At 34.9% G+C, this 20,570-nt stretch overlaps 1 protein-coding gene across 1 annotated transcript; it reads left to right on the top strand.

Annotated features, from left to right (window-relative positions):
* Positions 1-3,378: 3,378 nt before the first annotated feature.
* LOC110097993 (condensin complex subunit 3) lies at positions 3,379-19,195 on the top strand. The gene is made up of 12 exons (XM_020824684.2): positions 3,379-3,922; positions 5,058-5,261; positions 5,337-5,482; positions 5,654-5,919; positions 11,512-11,600; positions 14,695-14,842; positions 14,982-15,421; positions 15,557-16,068; positions 16,145-16,205; positions 16,300-16,554; positions 17,590-17,851; positions 18,846-19,195. The coding sequence occupies exons 1-12, from the start codon at positions 3,419-3,421 to the stop codon at positions 19,193-19,195; spliced, it is 3,237 nt and encodes a 1,078-aa protein (XP_020680343.2). The 5' UTR covers positions 3,379-3,418.
* The last annotated feature ends 1,375 nt before the right edge of the window (positions 19,196-20,570 follow it).

Below are 20,570 nucleotides of genomic sequence, written 5' to 3'. Positions count from 1 at the left end.
ATATTTCAAAATATAAATAAAATAAGAGTCACTAACATTGATCTAATTTTTTTTTAAAGAAACAAAGCAAATCGGTGGTCAAAACCCACCCCACTCTTTCCTCTCTCCTACTTTTTCCCGTTGTCTGCATAAGAGAGTGAGGGAGCTGAATAGATAGAAAGAAATATATAAAAACTCATTTCAATGCTCACTGACACGGCACCACGACCCAGCATCACTGTTATGATGCATGCTTAACTAGAATTATTGTAGAATGGAGCTTTTAATATATGGGGTGTCAAAATCGAATTTCGGGTCGGGTTCAGATCGAACTCAGAACTGACTCGGCTTTAAACAGCTTGATCCAAACCTAAACCAATTTTGCAAATAGATCGAAAACACAAAACCAAATTGACTTGACGGGTTACCAGGTTGACCCGAACCGACACATTTTTAATGTTTTATTAACCCGGGATAGCATCGATGGCAGCAGGCGGGACAACAGGGATTAGGTTGATGACAACTGTTAGAATAATAGGATGGGGGGCTTACATTGATGGTAGTAGGCGGCACGACATGGCTCACATCAATGGCAATAGGCAAGGCCAGCGTGGGATGACGCTCTCAACGGCATGACTTGTTGGACGGCAGACACAACGGGCAGATGAGTGATGAACGCACACGGATGAGATGGTAGGCTAATGAGTGATGAAAGCACATGACTGAGTCCTCAATAGCACGGGAAGAAACTAGGATGGACTCAACTTTCGAGTCAGTGTTGGGTTGATTTTAGGTTTCCGGGTCAACCCGAACCCAAAATTTTTCTGGTCGGGTTTCGGGTTATGTCAAAAATTGACACCCTAGCTCTGGTTATTGTTTATTAAAAGATAAGAATAATTCTTCTAATTTAGATTCTTGGGCATCACAGTTAGAGTGTGGAGATTTTAACGATTAAATTGAGGAAAATGACTTTTGATATATCATCAAAAAATTATCTTGATCAGACACGAAACTCGAAGCAAAATAAGATTAGAAGCTTCAAAAATTAAATATGGGACCATCTAAACTTCAATTTCAGCAAAGTTACAGTCGAACTGAGTGTCTCAGAAATATAAACTCAATGACACTAAATTCAACTCAATCCTAGCCCAAGCTAGTCCAAATCAAAGACCCGAAGCGCATTTTTGAAGTTTTAATCCATAATTTGGATTACCAAATAGTTTCCAAATATGGCATGCTTATAGTCGAATCGAGCATCTCGACGAGGCAAATCCAACAAGTCTAAGATCATTGAATTTTGATATCATTAGAGGCTTTAAATGTCTGATAAACAGTCCACAATCAAGTGATTCAACATCGACCATCCATTCAAATCACTTTCAACTTACCCTTGATCTTCCTCCTATTTATTGGTTATGCCACTATCAGAAAATTATAAATAGCCCCTCATTTCTCTTAAGAGGGGACCCAAGCAAGAAGAGAAGGTAAAAAGAGAAGAGAAAGAAGAAAGAGAAGGAAGAAGCTCCTCCTCGACCACTGCCAGAGTTCCGCCCGACCTTCAAGACGTCGGAGTTCCGCTTGACCTTCAAGTGACTCTGGAGTTTCGTCTGAACTCCAAGTGAAGGCGGAGTTCCCTCGACCTCCAAGTGACGCCGGAGTTCCGCCCGATCTCCAAGTGACGCCGGAGTTCCTCCCGACTTCCAAGTGACGCTAAGACTATATGACCACCAACGCATACCATTTTTCTATCTGATCGCCAACTGATGCCAGCATTTTGATATTCGTTTGCAACTGAATTTCAACTCGAGAGTTGCTTATTGTAATCTGATCATCCTAAATTTTAAGGACAAGTTAGCCTCTTATAACTTAAGCAAACACTAGTGGGATTCTTTCAAATGAGTGTGACCTCGTGATTTTTCCCTTTCTAAGGTTTTCCACGTAAAAATCCTGGTGCCTTATTTCTCTTATGTTTGTATGCTGGATATCCATACAACGCTGAGACAAAAAATTCCAACTCTATCGTCGCGTATATTCTAGCCCGCATCAATTCTTAAAATATTTTGAAGGTTGTCTAAAAAAAAAGCTACGATAAATCAACATATTTGCATCTTAATATTCATATCTTCTAGAGCAATAAAATACCAAAAAATATCTCATAAAAATGATAATTATAGAGATTGCATGAATTGAGAGAATTTAAGATCTAATCAAATGAATCATGCAAATACATACTCTTGATGCTTAATCATAACCCAAGTTTAAATTGCTCATGCAGTCTTATTAATTAGGGACCATTGCCTCCCAACAAAGCAACAAGGTGGGGCATGCACAAGTTGTGAATAAGGAGTAGGTTGGTTTTCCCCTAAATCTATTATAGTTAATTTAACCAATTTGAGCTTAAAAACACTTAAATGTGTATGATTTTATGCTTCAGAATATTCATTATGAGATGCCTATAAATTTGCAACATTTGATGCATATTAATGAAGTTTTGAAGTAATCACTTTAGCTTCTTAAGTATAATGAGATCCCTAATTCATTTAAAAAAGAATACTTTATTATACTAAATTATATAATCCCAATAATAAAAATAAATAAATAATGAAAATGAGCTATTAAAACATATTTATGAGTTTGTTAGAAATAATTTATGTAAATTCAATATATATTTATTATTAAAATTCCATCACTAAAGCACCCTTCCAAAACTAAATTCACTTGAAAAAAATAAAATCAAAACAAATAGGCGCTTCTTAATGAATAATTATTAGGTCCAGATACCGAATGTAGCTCTACATCCGGAGGTCAATAACATGTCGCAACGTGTTCTTACTTTTTTACTGTGCGGCCCGACGACTCGACCCAAACCGGAACCCGATATTGCTATGTTTGGGTATTGCTCGGTATTGCTAGGTATTGTTTGGCAATAACGAGAAATACCGCTCTGTCAAAACCAATACCTAGCAATATAGAGCAATATCGAGCAATACCGAGCAACATCTAACAAAACCGGGGTATTGCTTGGTATTGCTAAGTATTGGTCTTGACATAATAGTATTTCTCGTTATTGCCGAGCAATATCGAGCAATACCTAGCAATACCCCGATCTGCACAAATCAGCCAGTAGATAGCAATATTGAGTCCGGTCCGAGTCAGGTTGTCGGGCCGTGCGGTAAAGAGTAAGAGCACGTGACACTATTTTACTAGCATCCGAACGTAGAACTACATGAGGACACCAGACCTAATAAAAATTCATTCTTAACACCTAAGACCTAGCCAACATATGAGCGCCCTCGGTCCTAACGGAGCCGATAAAAGCCAGGGACAAAAGTCAATCCACGTCGCCGTTTCTTTTGAAACCCTTTCCCGCCCAGACCCCTCTGGTCAAATGAGTGCTCAAGAACAAAATGGAACTCCTGGTCTGTCAGTGGAATGCACAATGAAGCCTCCAAGGAGTGAAATCAGAAGAGAGAGCAATTGTGATGCGCACGAAGAACTTTCTGGAACCACTGAAAAGCAGGAAAAAATGGCAGAAGATCATCGTCTTGCCCGACAGATTGCCGAAATCCTGGACGAATGCCGGCTTTCCCACGCCGTCCATACACGAAAGCTGAAGGAGCTCACTGCGATCCGCTCCACCGTCCCTAGTGACCGCTTCTTTCCCTCCTTCGCACGGGCTATCAGACCCCTCTTTGATCTCTCCCGGCGGACGCCTTCATCAGAGCGTGCCGTACGTTTCGTCGCCGCCTTCGCTGCCCGTCGGGACGGAAAGAACGCCTTTTTATTTTTATCGGACGATTTGCTGTTTGGATTTTATGCGTTTTGCCTCATATTTGTTGGAGTTCTAGGCCTTCCATTTTCATTTCTCACGTTTATTGTCTCGATGGCCTTTAGGGCCTCTCCATCCGAAAAAACTCATTTTCACTTCAAAATTCAAAATGCAGTAAGAGTCATTCCAACCGAACTTCATTTCTTTTAACACTCAAAAATAATTTAAAATGAAGAATCAAATTTAAATAAATTAATTACATATAAAATATATATCAAAATTAAAGAATTAAGAACATAAGTTAAAGTAATATATTTAGAAACAAAATTTAATAATTTTAGAATAATTTTTTGATTAAAAAAAAAGAGTTCGTGACCCTGAAATTTGAGTTCTGGTGGAGTTGGCGGCGGACGGCAAATACTTTTTCACCTTCGGTTAGAGATGGCCTGGACCTATTCGGCTGCTTGATTCTCTCCTATCAGTGTTTGGCTATATCGTCATCCCCAAGTTCATAACTAAGAGTTTGATAGATTAATATATCAAAGAGATGCTCAAGGTAGGGATCATTTGGCCTAATGTTAGTCCAATGTTGCTTTCAATCCAATGCTTCAACAATAGTTTCCTTAGTTCCATCGTAAGGACAAGGTGGCTCTTTGGGAGGGGAGTATTGATAGATCGGCAATTGAGCCGGTGGGCCCCACTAGGGTGGGCGACGAGCAAGAAGAGAGGGGGAATTATTTAGGAAAATTTTGATTACAATTGGAAGGGAATTAATTAGGGAAAGAAATTTAAGTTGAATTTCAAACTGAGAGAGAATTATTTAGGAAAAGCCCCGAGGAGTTAATATTTATTATATAAGAAGGAATCAAGGAGGAATATATATATATATATATAATTAAATAGAAGGCTAGGATTGCATTTGAATATATATATATATATATATATATAATTAAATAGAAGGCTAGGATTGCATTTGAATGAAATCTCAAGTCACTTTTATATAGTAGTATAGATGTATGCAAAAAATTCAAGAATGACAATAAGAATGTGGCCGATGCCCAATTAAATTGCTACTTTACAAGGTGAATTGAATAGTTCGAATTTATAATGCTCAGGGAAATGTGAAATATCCTTAAATAGCAAACCATTACCTTTATATGCCTTTTTATTTCCCTCTGCGTCATATAACATTATAACATATTTTCTTGATTACCTTTTTAGTATGAAAAGTGTTCTCGCTGCGTTCAAATTCAGTTATTTTGTCATCCTCTTTTCAATGATTAATACATTTTATATGCTTCTTTTGTAGATTATTATGCGTCTACCAGATGATGCAGAGGTGAGTGACGAAGTGTGGGATGAAGTCATAGAAAGCATGAAGCATCGATTGGACGACAAAGTGTCAACCATCCGTGGCTTTGCAGTATGCGCATTGTCACGCTTTGCAAGTGATACAGAGAATTCAAACATCGTTGAGCTCTTCCTGAGGAACTTGTCTCAGGAGCAAAATGCTGTAGGTTTTTTTGTTCCTTTTTCCAACCTAATAATTTTGGCTTGTGTTGAAATATTAATTATTTTGCTTATGTAGGATGTTCGGAAAATGATTGTCCTATCGCTGCCACCTTGTAATACTACATCTTCTTCAGTTGTTGAATCTACTCTTGATGTTAGTGAGTCAGTTAGAAAGGCCGCGTACTTCGTATTGGGAAGTAAATTTCCACTTCAAAGTCTTAGGTAAGGCTATGCTTCAAGCATAATAGATATTATTCATTTAGTTTACTCATTAGCATATCTGGGACTGCCCCGCTTTTGCTATAACTGGAAAAGAAAGTGATACAGTTCTGACAAAATGTAGTTATACTTTCTGACATCATTTATTGAATTTCATCTTCACTTGAAAACAAGCATCAAGCTTAGAACTGCTGTTCTCCAGAGGGGCCTTTCTGATAGGTCTCCACTAGTCATGAAAGAATGCTTTAAGATGTTGAAAGAAGAGTGGTTGACAAAGTGCTGCAATCAGGATCCTCTTGTTCTCTTGAGATATCTTGATGTGGAAACCTATGAGTCAGTTGGAGAAGCAGTGATGGATGCACTTCTAAAAGATGGCATGGTGCACCTTAAGGAAGGTCAGAGTATCAGACAGTATTTGTGTAAATCAGAGGGAAGTGAAGGTAACCTTAATGGATATGGACGCCATGCAAGCTACATGTTTAATTTTAGATATTTAGTTGTTCTTGGAATTTATCTTTTATATTTGTATTGCTTGATTAATTATTTATCATTGGGATTATCAGGATTCTAATTTTATATTTCTAATCAGGAATATAGGACGAATAGCCCTTGCTTTTGCATCCAGTAGATATTTGCATGTAACTCCACAGTCGCTGAGAAATTTTATGTGCTTGTCTGACAACAACCAACAGAGAATCTACCAACAAACTGCCAAGCTAATAACAACTAGAAAACGAAAACGAACCAAACTAACAACTTGAAATTCATAGAACCAAACCGAAGTCATGTCCAATGTAGTAAAATAAACTGTAAAATTTAAATCCAAAAACTGCTAAACTAAAATAAACTAAAATACAATATTTATTATGTTAAATTGCTCAACTTAATGCACATATCTTGTTTTTGTGATGAGTATAAACTTTGACATTTGCAATTATGACGTTTAAGGCTTTGACATTTGCGATTATGGCGTTTAAGGCTTTGACATTGTTAGCGACAAAACAAAGGGAGAAGAGAGAGAGCCAACTCTTCAAATTTTTGTTCAATAATCAAGGCCATTTTACTATGTGACCCTTAGACCTCATTGTATAATAGATTTTCCTTATTTGAAATTATCTTCCAAAATGACTTATGGAGGGTAAAACAATAAAGATGATTTAACATAAACAATGAAATTACACTTGCACTAGAAGGCGTAAACTATGACGTGAACAAGGGCATGAAATTCATATTTTTCTTCCATCCTCTGCCCTTGCAGATTGAATCATCCGTTCAGCAACAAAAACAACAACAAGCCTTTATCCAACTAGGTGAGATCGGCTGTATAAATATTTTTTCTCCATGGTGTCATAAATAAATCTTTTTAGTCTTCAATATAATATTAAAAAGTTTAGTAAGCCAAAAAATTCTTTGATCTCCTAAGCATTTTCACATTTCTATTGACATATTATCAGACCCTACTACTTTTTCAAACTTCATTTTCTTTAAAGCCTCTTCTGCTTCGATTTTACATTTGCGGTGATAAAAATAAAATAAATTTATTTTCATTTAGGGTATTAAGGTCATTAAAGTTAATAAAAAAATTATTGAAATATCTCATCCACCTATGTTGAAATTCTTTTATAAGAAAATCACTTTTTGATCTTCATCCTTAGTGCATTTCACTTAAATTAAATTTTTACTTCTCTTATATCTTTGCTAAGCTAACTTATATATACATCTTTCAACCTCCTTAGTATTTAATCTATTATATAAATCAATAAAAATAAATTTTTTTACATCACATTATTTCTTAGAATCCTTATAGGCCCTCTATATCTTTCTCAATTTTTAAAACTTTTACATTTAAACTAATATTTATAACAGAGCTTCTTATATTTAATATTTTCTTGTATATTTTGATTCCATTACAATTTATTTTTACTATTACATTTTTTTTCTTTTGACTCTTGATTCTTCAAACACATATTTTGCGACATTCTTAATATCATTAGTTATTTTTTCTTACATAATATTAATATCCTCATGAACAACTCAAAATTTAAAGTCTTGGATCTTATTCTTAAAGATATTTTTATTATCAAATTTTGAATTCCCCCTATCTAATATTAAGATAAATTTTTATTTTATTTTTCATTTTTTCACTGCATCTTATAGTCCAATACTAATAAGCGATGTTGGATGCATAAAGTTTCACTTGGAATAACTTTATAATCATTACAATTTAAACGATCTATTTTTTATAAGAAAATAATCAATTTGAGTTTGATTACGTCCAGTGATATGATTATCCTATCTTTTCATAAATAAAGTATTATCAATTATAAAATTATAAGCTAGAGTAAAGTCTAATATGATTTTAACATCTTCATTAGTCTTTTCAACTCATAGCTATCATGAATGTTTTTAAAATCTTCTATCAATTTACTAATATGTTTATTTAGATCTACTCCAATAAAAATTCTTTCTTCAAGAAGTATCTTTTATATTAATTTTAAGTAATTCTAAAATTTTATTCTTGAACACGTATATATGAAGAGCATAACATTTATAATATTAACAATCTTGGCATCAACAATAATATTTTAAGTTATAATTCTATCTTTATTCTTATTAATTTCGACAACATTATCCTTCAAAGTTTTATTTATAATCACACTTATATCATTTATAGTTTGACACTTTGACTGCTACAAAAATATTAAAGTTTAAATCCCAAAATATCACAACCTCCTTAGCTGTTTTTAATCTATTTAATTTCCTGAATACATAGAAGATTTATCTTCCTATGAATCACAATATTTATTAATTCCATTAGTTTGCTTGTAAGTGTAGTTATATCCTATATTCCTATCATAATTCTAATTTCTTGAACTAATTTTTTGCAAACATCCGTACATGATGTGGGAGTCCTTATTTATATAACATACACCCGGACGTTTGTGCAGCGGCCTTGCACGCTTTTTGCTATATTTAGGCCATATAGTGTGTCACTTGCAGAGAACGCACTAACATTAACACAATGTTTTAAAAGATTAATGGTACGAATGTTTGACAAGTTTATGCTAGTTATTGACTACCAAACGCAACCCTCCACTTTTCTCATATGGGGCTTGGAACCTGACAATGATAGTGTTTTGATTGAATCATCCGTATATGAAAAAAAAGGTCTATGTGTGATGCTCTAAGATCTAATTTGTAAGAATTGCCTTTTTTTAAATCTACCAATCAAATGCCAGAGTCATTAATAATGTCCATATATAAAATAAATAAATACAATGGAAACAATTTTCTTCATTTATCAACAATATACACACACACACATATATTTCATATCCCAAAAGAACTATATACAATAGCCATAAATATAATTTATCATATCAGTCTATACTTATAATATATTCACGACTACAAAAATAGACAACATAAATAAATACCTCAACCAACAACTCTGGACCAGTGCCACTCCGCTAGATCTTTACCCTCCCTAAAATCATATAAACAAATGATTAATTAGCAGCTCGATAGGTTACCAGGACTTAAAATTGCTATCAATGCTTGACAATAGAAATAATACGCAGTTAATGATTCAATCCAAATCAGTTTGAACAACAACATTCACTATAAGCAGTTGTAATTAATGCAACCAGGCACAATAATTAAATAGTGTAAATCAATGTTATTATCATAGAAGGATTAGTAACTCTGTCATTTCTATATCAATGTTATTTACAACATAAGGTGAAACTATGAATCTATGCATGTATATTAGAATAGAAGTCTATATGTCAGATTAGTATAGTTATCATGTCTATTAGTTGGAATGAATCATGCTTTTTATTTCTATCAATTATCAATACAGCTTAAGGTTATAGATGTAATTTTTATGCTATAATGTATGTCAATATATTTATCATACTATCATATATATTTTATCAATAAGTCAATCTCTATGCTTGTCATATTGTATCTTTGTATATGCATCATATATCATGTATATCATGCATTTTATACTAGTCTTATCATATAATTGTATCAGTCTTATCTTATATCATGTTCATGTATCAATCATATTATATTACTTATGTTATTATTATGTCATGTCATGTCCTATCAATTCATATGTAATTAAATTATATGCATATGTTATGTATTAACCATCAAGGTATGACATTTGCCTATTAATATAGTGTTTTTTCCTATATCAAGGTCTATAGGTTATTCAGACTAAACATTAATTAATCTCATCAATTGTATCCATTCTATAAATAGAAATTAGTCATATTAAACACAAGTCAGGTGGCTTCATGCAAAAGTCATTACTTTTATCTGTCGGTGTATCATATCAATCAATCTCTTTATACCTTTCATCATATCACTTAGGATTACATCACAAACCTTATTTAAATGAAAGTGTGTCAGTTCGCCTTTCTGAGCAAGGCAACATGTCTTCGACTAATCTGAATCAGTCAACTATTTTAATCTAGCCTTTTTTGCTTACGCACATATGCTAAATCACGCGTATAATAATAATAATTGTCACATGTCATGCACATATTCAATGCAAGTAACATAGCATGTAAATTTATGCAGTGTGCTTATCAGTATACACATATCATGTCAAAAAACAAGCCATGTAGACAAACATTAACTTTATGCATGTTAGATTTTTAATGTCTAGATTTTAATATATTAATTTCTGCTCATTTTATACAAGCTTTTATCCTATTCATTTCATACCAAATAGCTTATATGCAAAACTAATTAGTGAAATCTCAATATGATCATGTCAAAATGCCCAGAATAATAATGCCTATTATATATGAAAAGTTATACGGTGAAAATCATTTGAATTACGAGATAATTTTATTGAATTTGAGAGAGAGAAAATCATAGAAAATAAAACCACTGAAAACAACCATATGATAAATGTTACCTATCATATTTAGAGCAACTTTCGTAAATAGAGTGACGAAAAATATTGCCCGATCACTTCTTTTTCTCTCCTCTCTCCCCTTCTCACCCAACCATGCATGCAAATGAGGAAGGAATGGGTGAGGTGAGGGATTTTTAAACAATGGTTTTGAATATTTTGTCAAATTTTTTTTTTAGTGATCTAGCCCAGACCTCAACATTGCAACACTCTCAAGAAGAGATCCCAACTTCGTTGTGCCAATTAGTCTGCACTGCCCATTCCAAAACTTTCATATAGAGAGGGCAATGCCGCTGCGCTCGATAGCACAATATTGTAATGCTCCCAATAAAAAGATTTGAAATATGAGAAATTCAATTTGGTTCATTAATAAGTCATTAATGAATTTTTAATCATGTAAAAATTAGGGCTATTACAATATGTTTGCTATATTTTCTTTCATGTCCTTTAGTATACCTTGCATACCCAATCCAAACCTTCTTTTAGTTGGAGACATACTTTATTGAGAACTTTGCACATGATTTTGTTTGTGTGATGAAGTATATTTTAACTTGCTAATATTTGGAGCCCTAGGCCAATAGTTGGCCAATTTATGGCCGAAAAAATTGGGGTCGGGATATTAACCTAAATTTGGTCATGATAATCTGTGTTATATTTTTTGAGATAAGTGTAATAAATATTTTGATTGTTTATTCATGTATCGTACTCATCTCAAAGTAAATCCAATCATTTTGTGATCCATCATATTTATTTATTTTTTCTTTTGAGCTCTCATTAGCTTCTAAATGCACTTAAATTTATTCTGAGCTCAATCACTTGTCAATCTAAATAACTTCATTTGATTGGCAGTGTTTCGATTAATTGTAAAAAATAGGTCTAATATTTATGGTATCACCTAAATTGGAATGAATAAAGAATAATGATCCATAAAGCCAACCTTAAATAGTATAATGAATTGATTTTTATTTGAGTTATTTTTCTTTTTTGACAGTTCATAAAGGATTATGTGCTATCGTTTGTGTGTAGTTTCAATAACATCTCTCTCTCTCTCTCTCTCAATCCGTTCTCTTTTTTTTTTTTTTTTTGACATGCTTGGCAGGGAATTGCACTTCTGGCATTCAGCTAACGGAGGCAGAGGCTTCACTTTACTGGAGGACTCTATGTAGGCATTTGCAAAATGAGGCTCAAGTATGAATAACAGTTTCTCTTCATTCAGATGTCATTACAATTATTTGAAATTTCCTTTTTTTTTTTGTAAATTTTGGTTAGATGCATTTACCTTTGCATCTGCTATGTCTTTACGGTTTGCGCTCATGTTAACCATGATGCATGAACATCTTTGAATTTGACTGCATTCGAGAAGGAAGTGATATACTGGCTGTTAACATGTTCACATATGTTGTTTCTATATAGCTATGTTTGTGCAAACTATCCTAGTGGAAGGGAGAAGCGTTTGTGCCTGTACTTTTGCTTGGAATGGTAGAGAGAAGGTGCTGAGGAAAGGGAGTTCTTTACAAACGTCTTCTTAACAAATGCATATGGGTGTTTTCTGAGAAATCTGTCAAAATCTGAGCTCAGTTGGAAAAAAAAAAAAACACAAATTTATAATCGTTGATGTTAAACATTTTCCTGACACCTCACAATCGGAAGCTTATATATAAACCTGTGGGCTTCAAAGGACACTTGTGGCGTTGCAGTAGAGGATTGATTATAGTGAATCAATGGATTCTATAGCCTTACGAGTATCAGTGGAAGACATATTAAGTATATCGGCTCAGAGATTTTCTTTACAAGACATGTCACTCCAATCAATGTTTAATCTAATGATGGGGATACAGTTTCTCAAAAGAGCAAGCACCTAAGGTTAATTACACCCCAGATATGTTTGAGATTACTCTCGGTTAAGGAGTCAATAATTGTATTGAAATCATGTAGGATCAATGTATGTTTAGTTAGGTCAAAGTTGGAATGGATCGTATAAGGTTAAATCATTAAGGGTGGAATGTCCTAGGAATAAAAAAAAGCTGACTCAGAAATACTTTAACTGACGTCAAAAGAAGGATTTATAATTTCACATAAGCTGCAGAGAGTACAGAGATGCTCAATCAGATGCACAATGCCATATGGCAGCACCCATATTGGAGGCACGAATGAGCAACAACAACAACAACAACAACAACATCAAGCCTTTATTCCACTACATGGGGTCGGCTACATGAATCATTTTTCTCCATTGTGTCCTATTAAAAGTCAAATTCTCGTTTAAATCTAATAAAGAAAGGTCATTCCTAATATTTTCTAACCAAGTCTTTTTAGGTCTACCCCTACCTTTCTTAACACAAGTCAAATCTAATACCTCTACTCTCCTAATCGGGCCATCGAAAGGCCGCCTTTTTATGTGACCAAACCATCTAAGGCGACTCTCTCTAATCTTATCTTCTACTGGAACTACTCCAACCTTTTCACGTATATGCTCATTTCGTATCCTATCTCTAAGGGTAAAGCCACTCATCCACCTGAGCATCCTCATCTCTGCCACACTTAACTTAGTATTATGCTTCTCTTTTAATGGCCAACATTCGGCACCATAAAGCATTGCAGGCCTCACTACCATCTTATAGAATTTTCCCTTAAGTTTAGGGGTACATTTCTATCACATAACAAGCCCGATGCATTCCTTCACTTCAACCATCCAACTTGAATTCTGCTGATAATATCCCCATCTATTTCACCATCACTCTGAACAATAGATCCAATATATCTAAAACGTGTACTCTTATTAATGACTTGATCGTCCAAAGTTACAATCTCCTCACTAGGTCTATTACTACTAAAATTACACTTCATATATTCCGTTTTAGATCTACTCAAGCGAAAACCTGTAGACTCTAAGGTTGACCTCCATAATTCAAGTTTACCTTCAACTCCCTCTCTAGTCTTAATCAGGCCATATAGTGTGTCGCTTCCAAGAGGCAGGAATGAGCAAATGTATGAAAATGAAGACTGACTTATTTACAACTTGATCGTGTATTATCAAGAAAGATCAGATGCCCTCTCAATATGGCTGATAAGATATCAAAGAATGCGCTGGAGGTCTCAATTATCTCGTCAAGGTGGTAAAAAGACGTATAGAGAATGGAGGAATGATGTAAATGATGAGACTTATAACTTGATTGTATGTGACCTCGATATGATAGAGGAGATACAAAGAATAGAGTTGAATGATGGAAATGATTAAAATTATAGATTGATTGTGTGGTATTAATCAAGTCCGAACATGTATTCAATGTGTTAGAAGAGTTAATGAAATGAGACTTACAACTTGGTCATATGTGGCCAAGAAAGCCTTACTATTTTCTTAATGTGGTAAAGAAAATAGAAGCTTGAACTTACATCCTGCCTAAGTCAGCAATGTCGAAGTCGCATGTGAAAATGTAGGGTAAGTCATTCCTAGAGGAAGAAGAGGAGATTGACTCATCCTAAACTGACCAAATGAAGAAAAGGCTTATGTGTAGAGTTTATGTCAAGTTATATATCGTAGAGTGCATATATCCTAGACTATACGCAAACTCATGAGAACATGCCATGATGGGCATTAATAAGGATAGATGCCGACATGATATATGTGTATGTCATCTATTTATGTCCAATATGATGAGCATATATGCTCAATCGCTGCTCTTATCAGAATTATAGATTAGATATGTTTTATTTTATATTTTCTTGCCAACAATTGAGCAGTGTGTAAGTTTATAACCCTAATTATCTCTACCGTCGTTAGCCCAGGTTATGTGAATGTATCACATAGTAATCTATGTGAAACAGTGCGGCTAGTGGTGGAGTAATGGAAACATACATAAAAGTGTCAATCCCAATTTGTTATATTTCTTAACTTTCAATGCTGGGAAATAGATGTTAGTGACAACGTAAAGATATATAACTTTGTAGTTTATACAAAATAGAACATGTCGTGCTTTACATTGCAGGATCAGCACTCCTATCTTGTTTTATCCTTGTATATGCATGAGAAATTTCTTAATTGTACTCACGAAGTTAACAAGGGCTATCATGTTTTCGTATGCTTTGCTAATTAAATCTACTCTGAAGTTTGAACCAGCTCTTCTAGGATGTATTTATTCCTCTTATGTTTGAACCAGACTTGGATCACCTTACCACCTTGATACATCTCATCATAAAAACTTCAATCTTTTAGTGAAATTATGATCCTTTGCATTAAGTTACTTGTGTTTATCCTCTTTTATAAAGTCTTCTTGGAATACAGGTCAAAGGCTCCGATGCTGCAAATACTACTGGCACTGAAGCAGTTGTTTATGCATCAGAAGCTTCAGAAAAGAATGATCTTCTAGAGACTGTCCTTCCCGAGATAGTATCTGATTATGTTGATTTGGTGAGAGCTCACCTTTTGGCAGGTGAGATCTAGTCCACGAGGAAAGTAATACTTTCTATTTATTTGATTTAGTCATTTTTTGGGCCATATGAATTTTAAAGTGCCAGTTTGCTTATGGTTTTATCTCGTTCTATGATGAAATTATGTGTTTAAATTTTCAGGATCAACATATCGCTTTGTTTCCAGGCAGTTACTATTATTGGGTGCAATGCTTGATTTTTCAGACAGCACAAACAGGAAGGTTGCTAGTTCTTTTGTGCAGGAACTTCTACTCAGGCCTCTTGAGTGTGATGTTGATGACGATGGGAACAAGATTGTCATGGGTGATGGAGTTAGTTTGGGTGGAGATAGACACTGGTCAAGTGCAGTCGCTGAACTGGCAAGAAAAGTTTATGCTGCTGCAGGAGAGTTTGAAGCTTCTGTTAGTAGTGTTTTGAAGGAGCTTATTCAGCCTTGCCGAGAGAGAACTGCAGATTTTATGCAGTGGATGCATTGCTTAGCAGTAGCTGCACTCCTTCTAGAGAATATTGAATCTCTACGGTCTCTACAAGGGAAAACCATTGAACCTTCTGAACTGTTGCATTCTTTATTGCTCCCTGGGGTTAGTGTGCTCTACACCTTTTACTAATTTTCTTCGTATCCCGAATTATATTTTACCAGAAAATGATATCTTCTTCTGGTTCCTTTTCGGTGATTTTTCTTTTTCCATAATATTCTCAATCTCATGGAGCAACAGGCAAAACAAGCACACCTTGATGTACAAAGGGCCTCTACAAGATGCCTGTGTCTGTTTGGACTCCTAGAGAGAAGACCAAGCGGAGAAATAGTCAAGCAACTGAGGCTGCTCCTCATCGATGGCCCTCCTCCAGTTAGTGTGATGGCCTGTATGGCACTGGTTGATCTCATCACATGGCATGGTCCTGCAGAACTCGATAGAGCTATATATCTGGATCCTGAACATTCAATGTCTGATACAACTACCCATAGTACAGTGGATTCCTTCAATATGGAGAATTCTGGTAGCACCGGAGTGATTAATCTCTTGCACGCTGCAATGGAAAAAGATATTAGCTGCGAAACAAATCAGTCAGATTATGAGGAAAATCTCCATTCTATTCTCGGGGAAGGTTTTGCAAAGTTTCTCCTTTGGAGTGCGAAATATCCCAGCATTCCTATCTGCTCCCATCATTTGTTCTTACGCAGGTTGATTATCCTTTATTTCAGTGATGAAACCAAGGAGATGCAAAGGTTTAATTTCCATTCCTTGCATTTTTTCCCATTCTTTACCTTTCTGGAATTCAATTTCGATTCTTTATACACACAGGTTAACTCAATGCTTGTCTGTATTCTTCGAGCATTATCCAGCGCTCGAGCCCCTTCATAAGGCAAGCTTTATGAAATAGTATAGATCATATTTGAAGTTTTTATTACTGTTCTCTTTCCAATTGAAACTTCTTATTTTTCTTGTTTTAACAATAGGGGTGCGTTTCCAAAGTTTTTATTCCTGTGATGCGATCAATGTGGCCTGGTGTTTATGGTAATCCAGGAGGTTCTTCTACTATGGTGTTCAAAAAGAGAAAGCTTGCAGTTCAAGCTTCACGATTCATGCTGCAAATGATGCAGATGCCTCTGTTTTCCAAGGAACTTGAGGATGAACATTCCTTCCATTCAGCGGAGCCAAAACTTGGAATTGATTGCAGAGAAGGTGGCCTGGGAATTCGCATTGCTGCAGAGGTAATTGATTCCACTTATTATGCCCAGTTTGAATCGAGTTTTTGATCGTTTCCTGTTGAAAGCACAAAAAAAACCAAAAGTTTTTACTGGTGGAGCAGAATCAAGATCGATGAAGTTTAATGAGTTATATTTGGTTTGAATCGAGATTGGATTCAGCGAAATTTTAACTAGATTTGACTCGGCTCGAGATTGGATCAAATGATTTTAGCTGATCTTGAGCTGGAGCTCGACAGTAGGGGTGTAAGTGAGCCTAGCCAGCTCGCGAGCTGGTTTGAGTTTGACTCGTTTATGAGTTCGGGGGGGGGGGAGCCGAGCTTATCGAGCTGACGAGTCGAGCTCGAGCTCAGCTCGATAAGCTCGAACTCAAGCTAGTTTCGTAAACAAGCTCAAGTTCGAGTTTGATGAGGCTCGGCTCATGAGCTCGCGAGCCGACTCGTATAAATTTTAAATTTTTTAAAATTAATTAATTATTATTTTTTCTTACATTTAAATTTTAAAAAAAATGGCTGTAGCCAGTTTAAAAAAAAAGCTGCATAGAATAGTTCCCCAAAACAAAGTCATTAAATATTTTAATATATTCTCAAAACTCTTGCGGTCAAAAAACACGAGATCTTTCTTTTATCTATAGGAAAAAGCAAGCAACGAACATCTAAGAGCTGTGCGGATGAGCGCCCCAAAGTGTTGGCTGGGCTAGCTTACCGAGAAACCGGGTGGGAAATTAAAATCGAGCTGCTTGATGTGGTCATTTATGTAACCCGAGTTGAGTTCAAGCTCGACTTTTGAGCTCGCCTCGAGCTCGAGCTCGATGTTTGACTCGCAAATCGAGCTCGAACACCTCCTGACTCAAATTTGACTCAACTCATTTACACCACTACTCAACGGGCTTGAAATTGAATAGTTAACAGCCCCAGTTACTAGTACTTAGAACTTGCTTTTTTGCTTCCACCATCCTTCAGCTCTAGCTCTCAGGTTGAACTGAATGCATGAAAAGCCATAAACTAATAAATTTCTATCATACTTTTTTACAATCTGTAGGTGGTAAACTACTCGGAGAAGAAGACATCTGCTGCGAAGTCATATCTCTCTGCCTTGTGTAGAATTGTTGTGCTTATTCAATTCCGATCAGAAGAGCAAGAAGCCATAAAATGCATGAGGGGCCTCATGCATGTCATGATTTCAGCAATATCATATGACAAGGATCTTGTCAAAGAACTGAATCTGATGGCCGCCCGACTCAGGTCTCTTGATCTGCAACCTGACCAGGAACTCCCACAAGATCATGCCGCTGCTATTTCTGGTAAATCTAAACCGAATAACTACACAATAGAAATTCATGAAATGTATAGAAATTTAGATATTTTTGAGCTTGCTTAAAACTCTAGAAATCATAGGGGGTGTTTGGTATCGGATTTAGCTGTAGTTTTAAGTAGGATTTAACGTAAATCCAGTTAAACGTATTTCACGCGTTTGTAAATCCCGTGATTTACGGATTTACGGCATAAATCCCGTTAAATCTCTGTAAATCCAAATCCCATCTTTTCTTGAATTTAACGAGATTTATGGGATTTGGCTGACTTCTTATCCGTCGGGAAGGGAAAGTCGTCGAAGGAGCGAAGTCGAATAGCCTTGAAGGAGCCATAGAATCGACACAGTGCAATCTATACAGCTCCTACGAAGCAACGAAGCCGAACAACAACGACGAAAAGAGAAGAGGAAAGGCAAACCCTACGGGCCTCTTAATTTATCACTGCTAACTTATTTAAAAATTTTAAAATAATAATAATTGAGTAAATTAATAGTATAATTAGTGCATAAAATAATTGTCTCATAACTTAATTGAATAATTAATGATATATTAGTAACTAAAAATAATATAATTAGCTTAATTAATAAAACTTAAAATATATATCACTAAATATGTAATTAATAATGTAAATAATAATAATTTGAACTTAATAATTTTGATAATTATACATTATAAATATCTAACTGTCATAAATTCTGAAATATATTGCAAAACATCATCTCAGAATTTAATATTTATCATATCAAACATTTTTCTGAATTTATCAGTCTAAGATTTACTAAATCCGAATTTACAGGATTTACTAAATAGTAAATACTACTAAATTAAATCCAATCCAATACCAAACACCCTTTAAAGAGAATGCCCATAACCTCAAGTATTGGGGAGCGCTGGAGCAATCTTGCTTTGTTGATTGTGGATGCATAATTTTCCTTGCATAGATTTGTGCTGATAGAAACTTCATTGACTGTTCTGTGATGACCAGAGAAGCTTGGGTTGGATGGAAATCTCAAATTTGATTCGTCGGTAATGCCGCCAGTAACACCGGCTCCGGTGTCCGCCAGGACCGCCCCAGTACGACGAAGGCCGCGGCGAGAAGCTTTGTTTGATGATGATGAAGACGACGACGACGACGAAGATGACGATGCTGCAGCTACTTTTGAGGTTCCGATCACTCCCAGTGTTGTGAACATACGCTCTCAGAGAGCGAGCAAGACCTTAGCAATGAGCAGGATGACTGCAAAAGCGAATATTCATTTCTCCGATGATGAATATGATGATCGAGATCGCTCTGTCTTGACATCAGAGGACGAGTCAGATGAAGGCACGGAGTAAATCGTTAAGTTTTTAGCCATTCAATCTATCTAAGCTTGATTTGTTTATGATTATAATACTAATTTTCTAGCGTTAAGTTCATGCTTCATTGTTTCTAGCTTTAGGTTTTGTTGGATGCAATTTTTTTTCTACTTTTTAAAATAATTTTTTACTATAAAAATTTTATATTTTAAAAATCAATAAAAAACTGTCTCAAATGAAGCTTTTGCCGAACGCTAAACTAGCGTTTGTCACCGCTAAGCTGCTCTTTTGGAATGCGAAAATCTGTGTCATGCTGACGACCTGAACATTGTTCACAAACTATATATTTAGATTTTTTTTGTTATAAAATGGAGTTCGGTTGAAGATATGTTATTGCCTTTTAAAATGTTAGTGAAAAATGAGTTTTTGGGTTTGAGATGCCCATGTTTACATTGATATAAGACATTCTCTCTCTCTCCATCCAAGTGCAATTCTCATGTTATTTCAAATATTTTTGAATTATATTACAAAATTATCTATAGATAAGAGTAAATGATTGCAGGGAAGAAGATATAAATTTGATTTATGTAGAATACATAAAATAATTAATTTTATATTTATTGAATTTATTTGAGATGAATTTAATATAAGTTTTAATTAATTATTTATGTAATATAGGTATTTTAAATTGAATTAATATTATAAAACACATCCTCATTCAAATCCTTAAGCAAATATTTACCGTGTTTATTTTCAACCCTGTACTAATTTCTCTTAATTTATTTTCGATGTTCGAATTTTGTTATCTTCATATTAATTATATTCTTTAATTATAAAATTATGCTTTTGTAGTATTTTTGGTCTCGCACCATGACAGTAATTTTTTAAAGATTTAGGATTTGTTTGGGATAATTTTGTTATTGTTCTTTAAAACAAAATTTAAACAAAAAATTAAGTTTTTAATTAAAACTCTATTTTAAGAAGTGTTGCAGATTGGAACATTCGTAGTGGTAGAGAGATAAAATTTAACATTTTAGTTTTCTATGAAAATCTAGCATACAGACATAAAGAGAATAAATGTGAGAGTCATAAGTTATACCAAGATTTTTACGTGAAAAACTCTAAAAAGGGAAAAAATCACGAGGGCTTGGCATAGTTGAAATAATTCTCCTAGTGTTTGCAGTCAATTACAAACAAGACCCTTTCTTGGGGGGAATGCTTTGATTTGATGTAGGGGTGTCAATTTCGTGCCACAGGTTGGGTACGGGTCGAACCCGAAACTAACCTGGTACTGCTCGAGTCAACCCAAACCATACACGTTTTTTTGTAAACGGGTCAGTTTTTGGGACTCGAATTTGACCCACTTCAGGTTCGGGTCAACCCGACCCAACACGAATTTGGCTGAAGAACATGC

The sequence above is a fragment of the Dendrobium catenatum genome, unplaced genomic scaffold (genome assembly GCF_001605985.2).
Source record: "Dendrobium catenatum unplaced genomic scaffold, ASM160598v2 fragScaff_scaffold_576, whole genome shotgun sequence".
Taxonomy (NCBI): Eukaryota; Viridiplantae; Streptophyta; class Magnoliopsida; order Asparagales; family Orchidaceae; genus Dendrobium; species Dendrobium catenatum.
The sequence above is the reverse complement of the archived record's forward strand: the minus strand, read 5'-3'. Positions and strand labels throughout refer to the sequence as shown.

Bases quoted from the DNA above. Each gene is read 5' to 3' on its own strand.
- LOC110097993 (XM_020824684.2), top strand. From the start codon at position 3,419: ATGAAGCCTCCAAGGAGTGAAATCAGAAGAGAGAGCAATTGTGATGCG. The intron at 14,843-14,981 runs GTGAGATCTAGT...TTAAATTTTCAG, and splicing joins GAGAGCTCACCTTTTGGCAG to GATCAACATATCGCTTTGTT. The intron at 16,069-16,144 runs GTTTAATTTCCA...TTATACACACAG, and splicing joins GAAACCAAGGAGATGCAAAG to GTTAACTCAATGCTTGTCTG.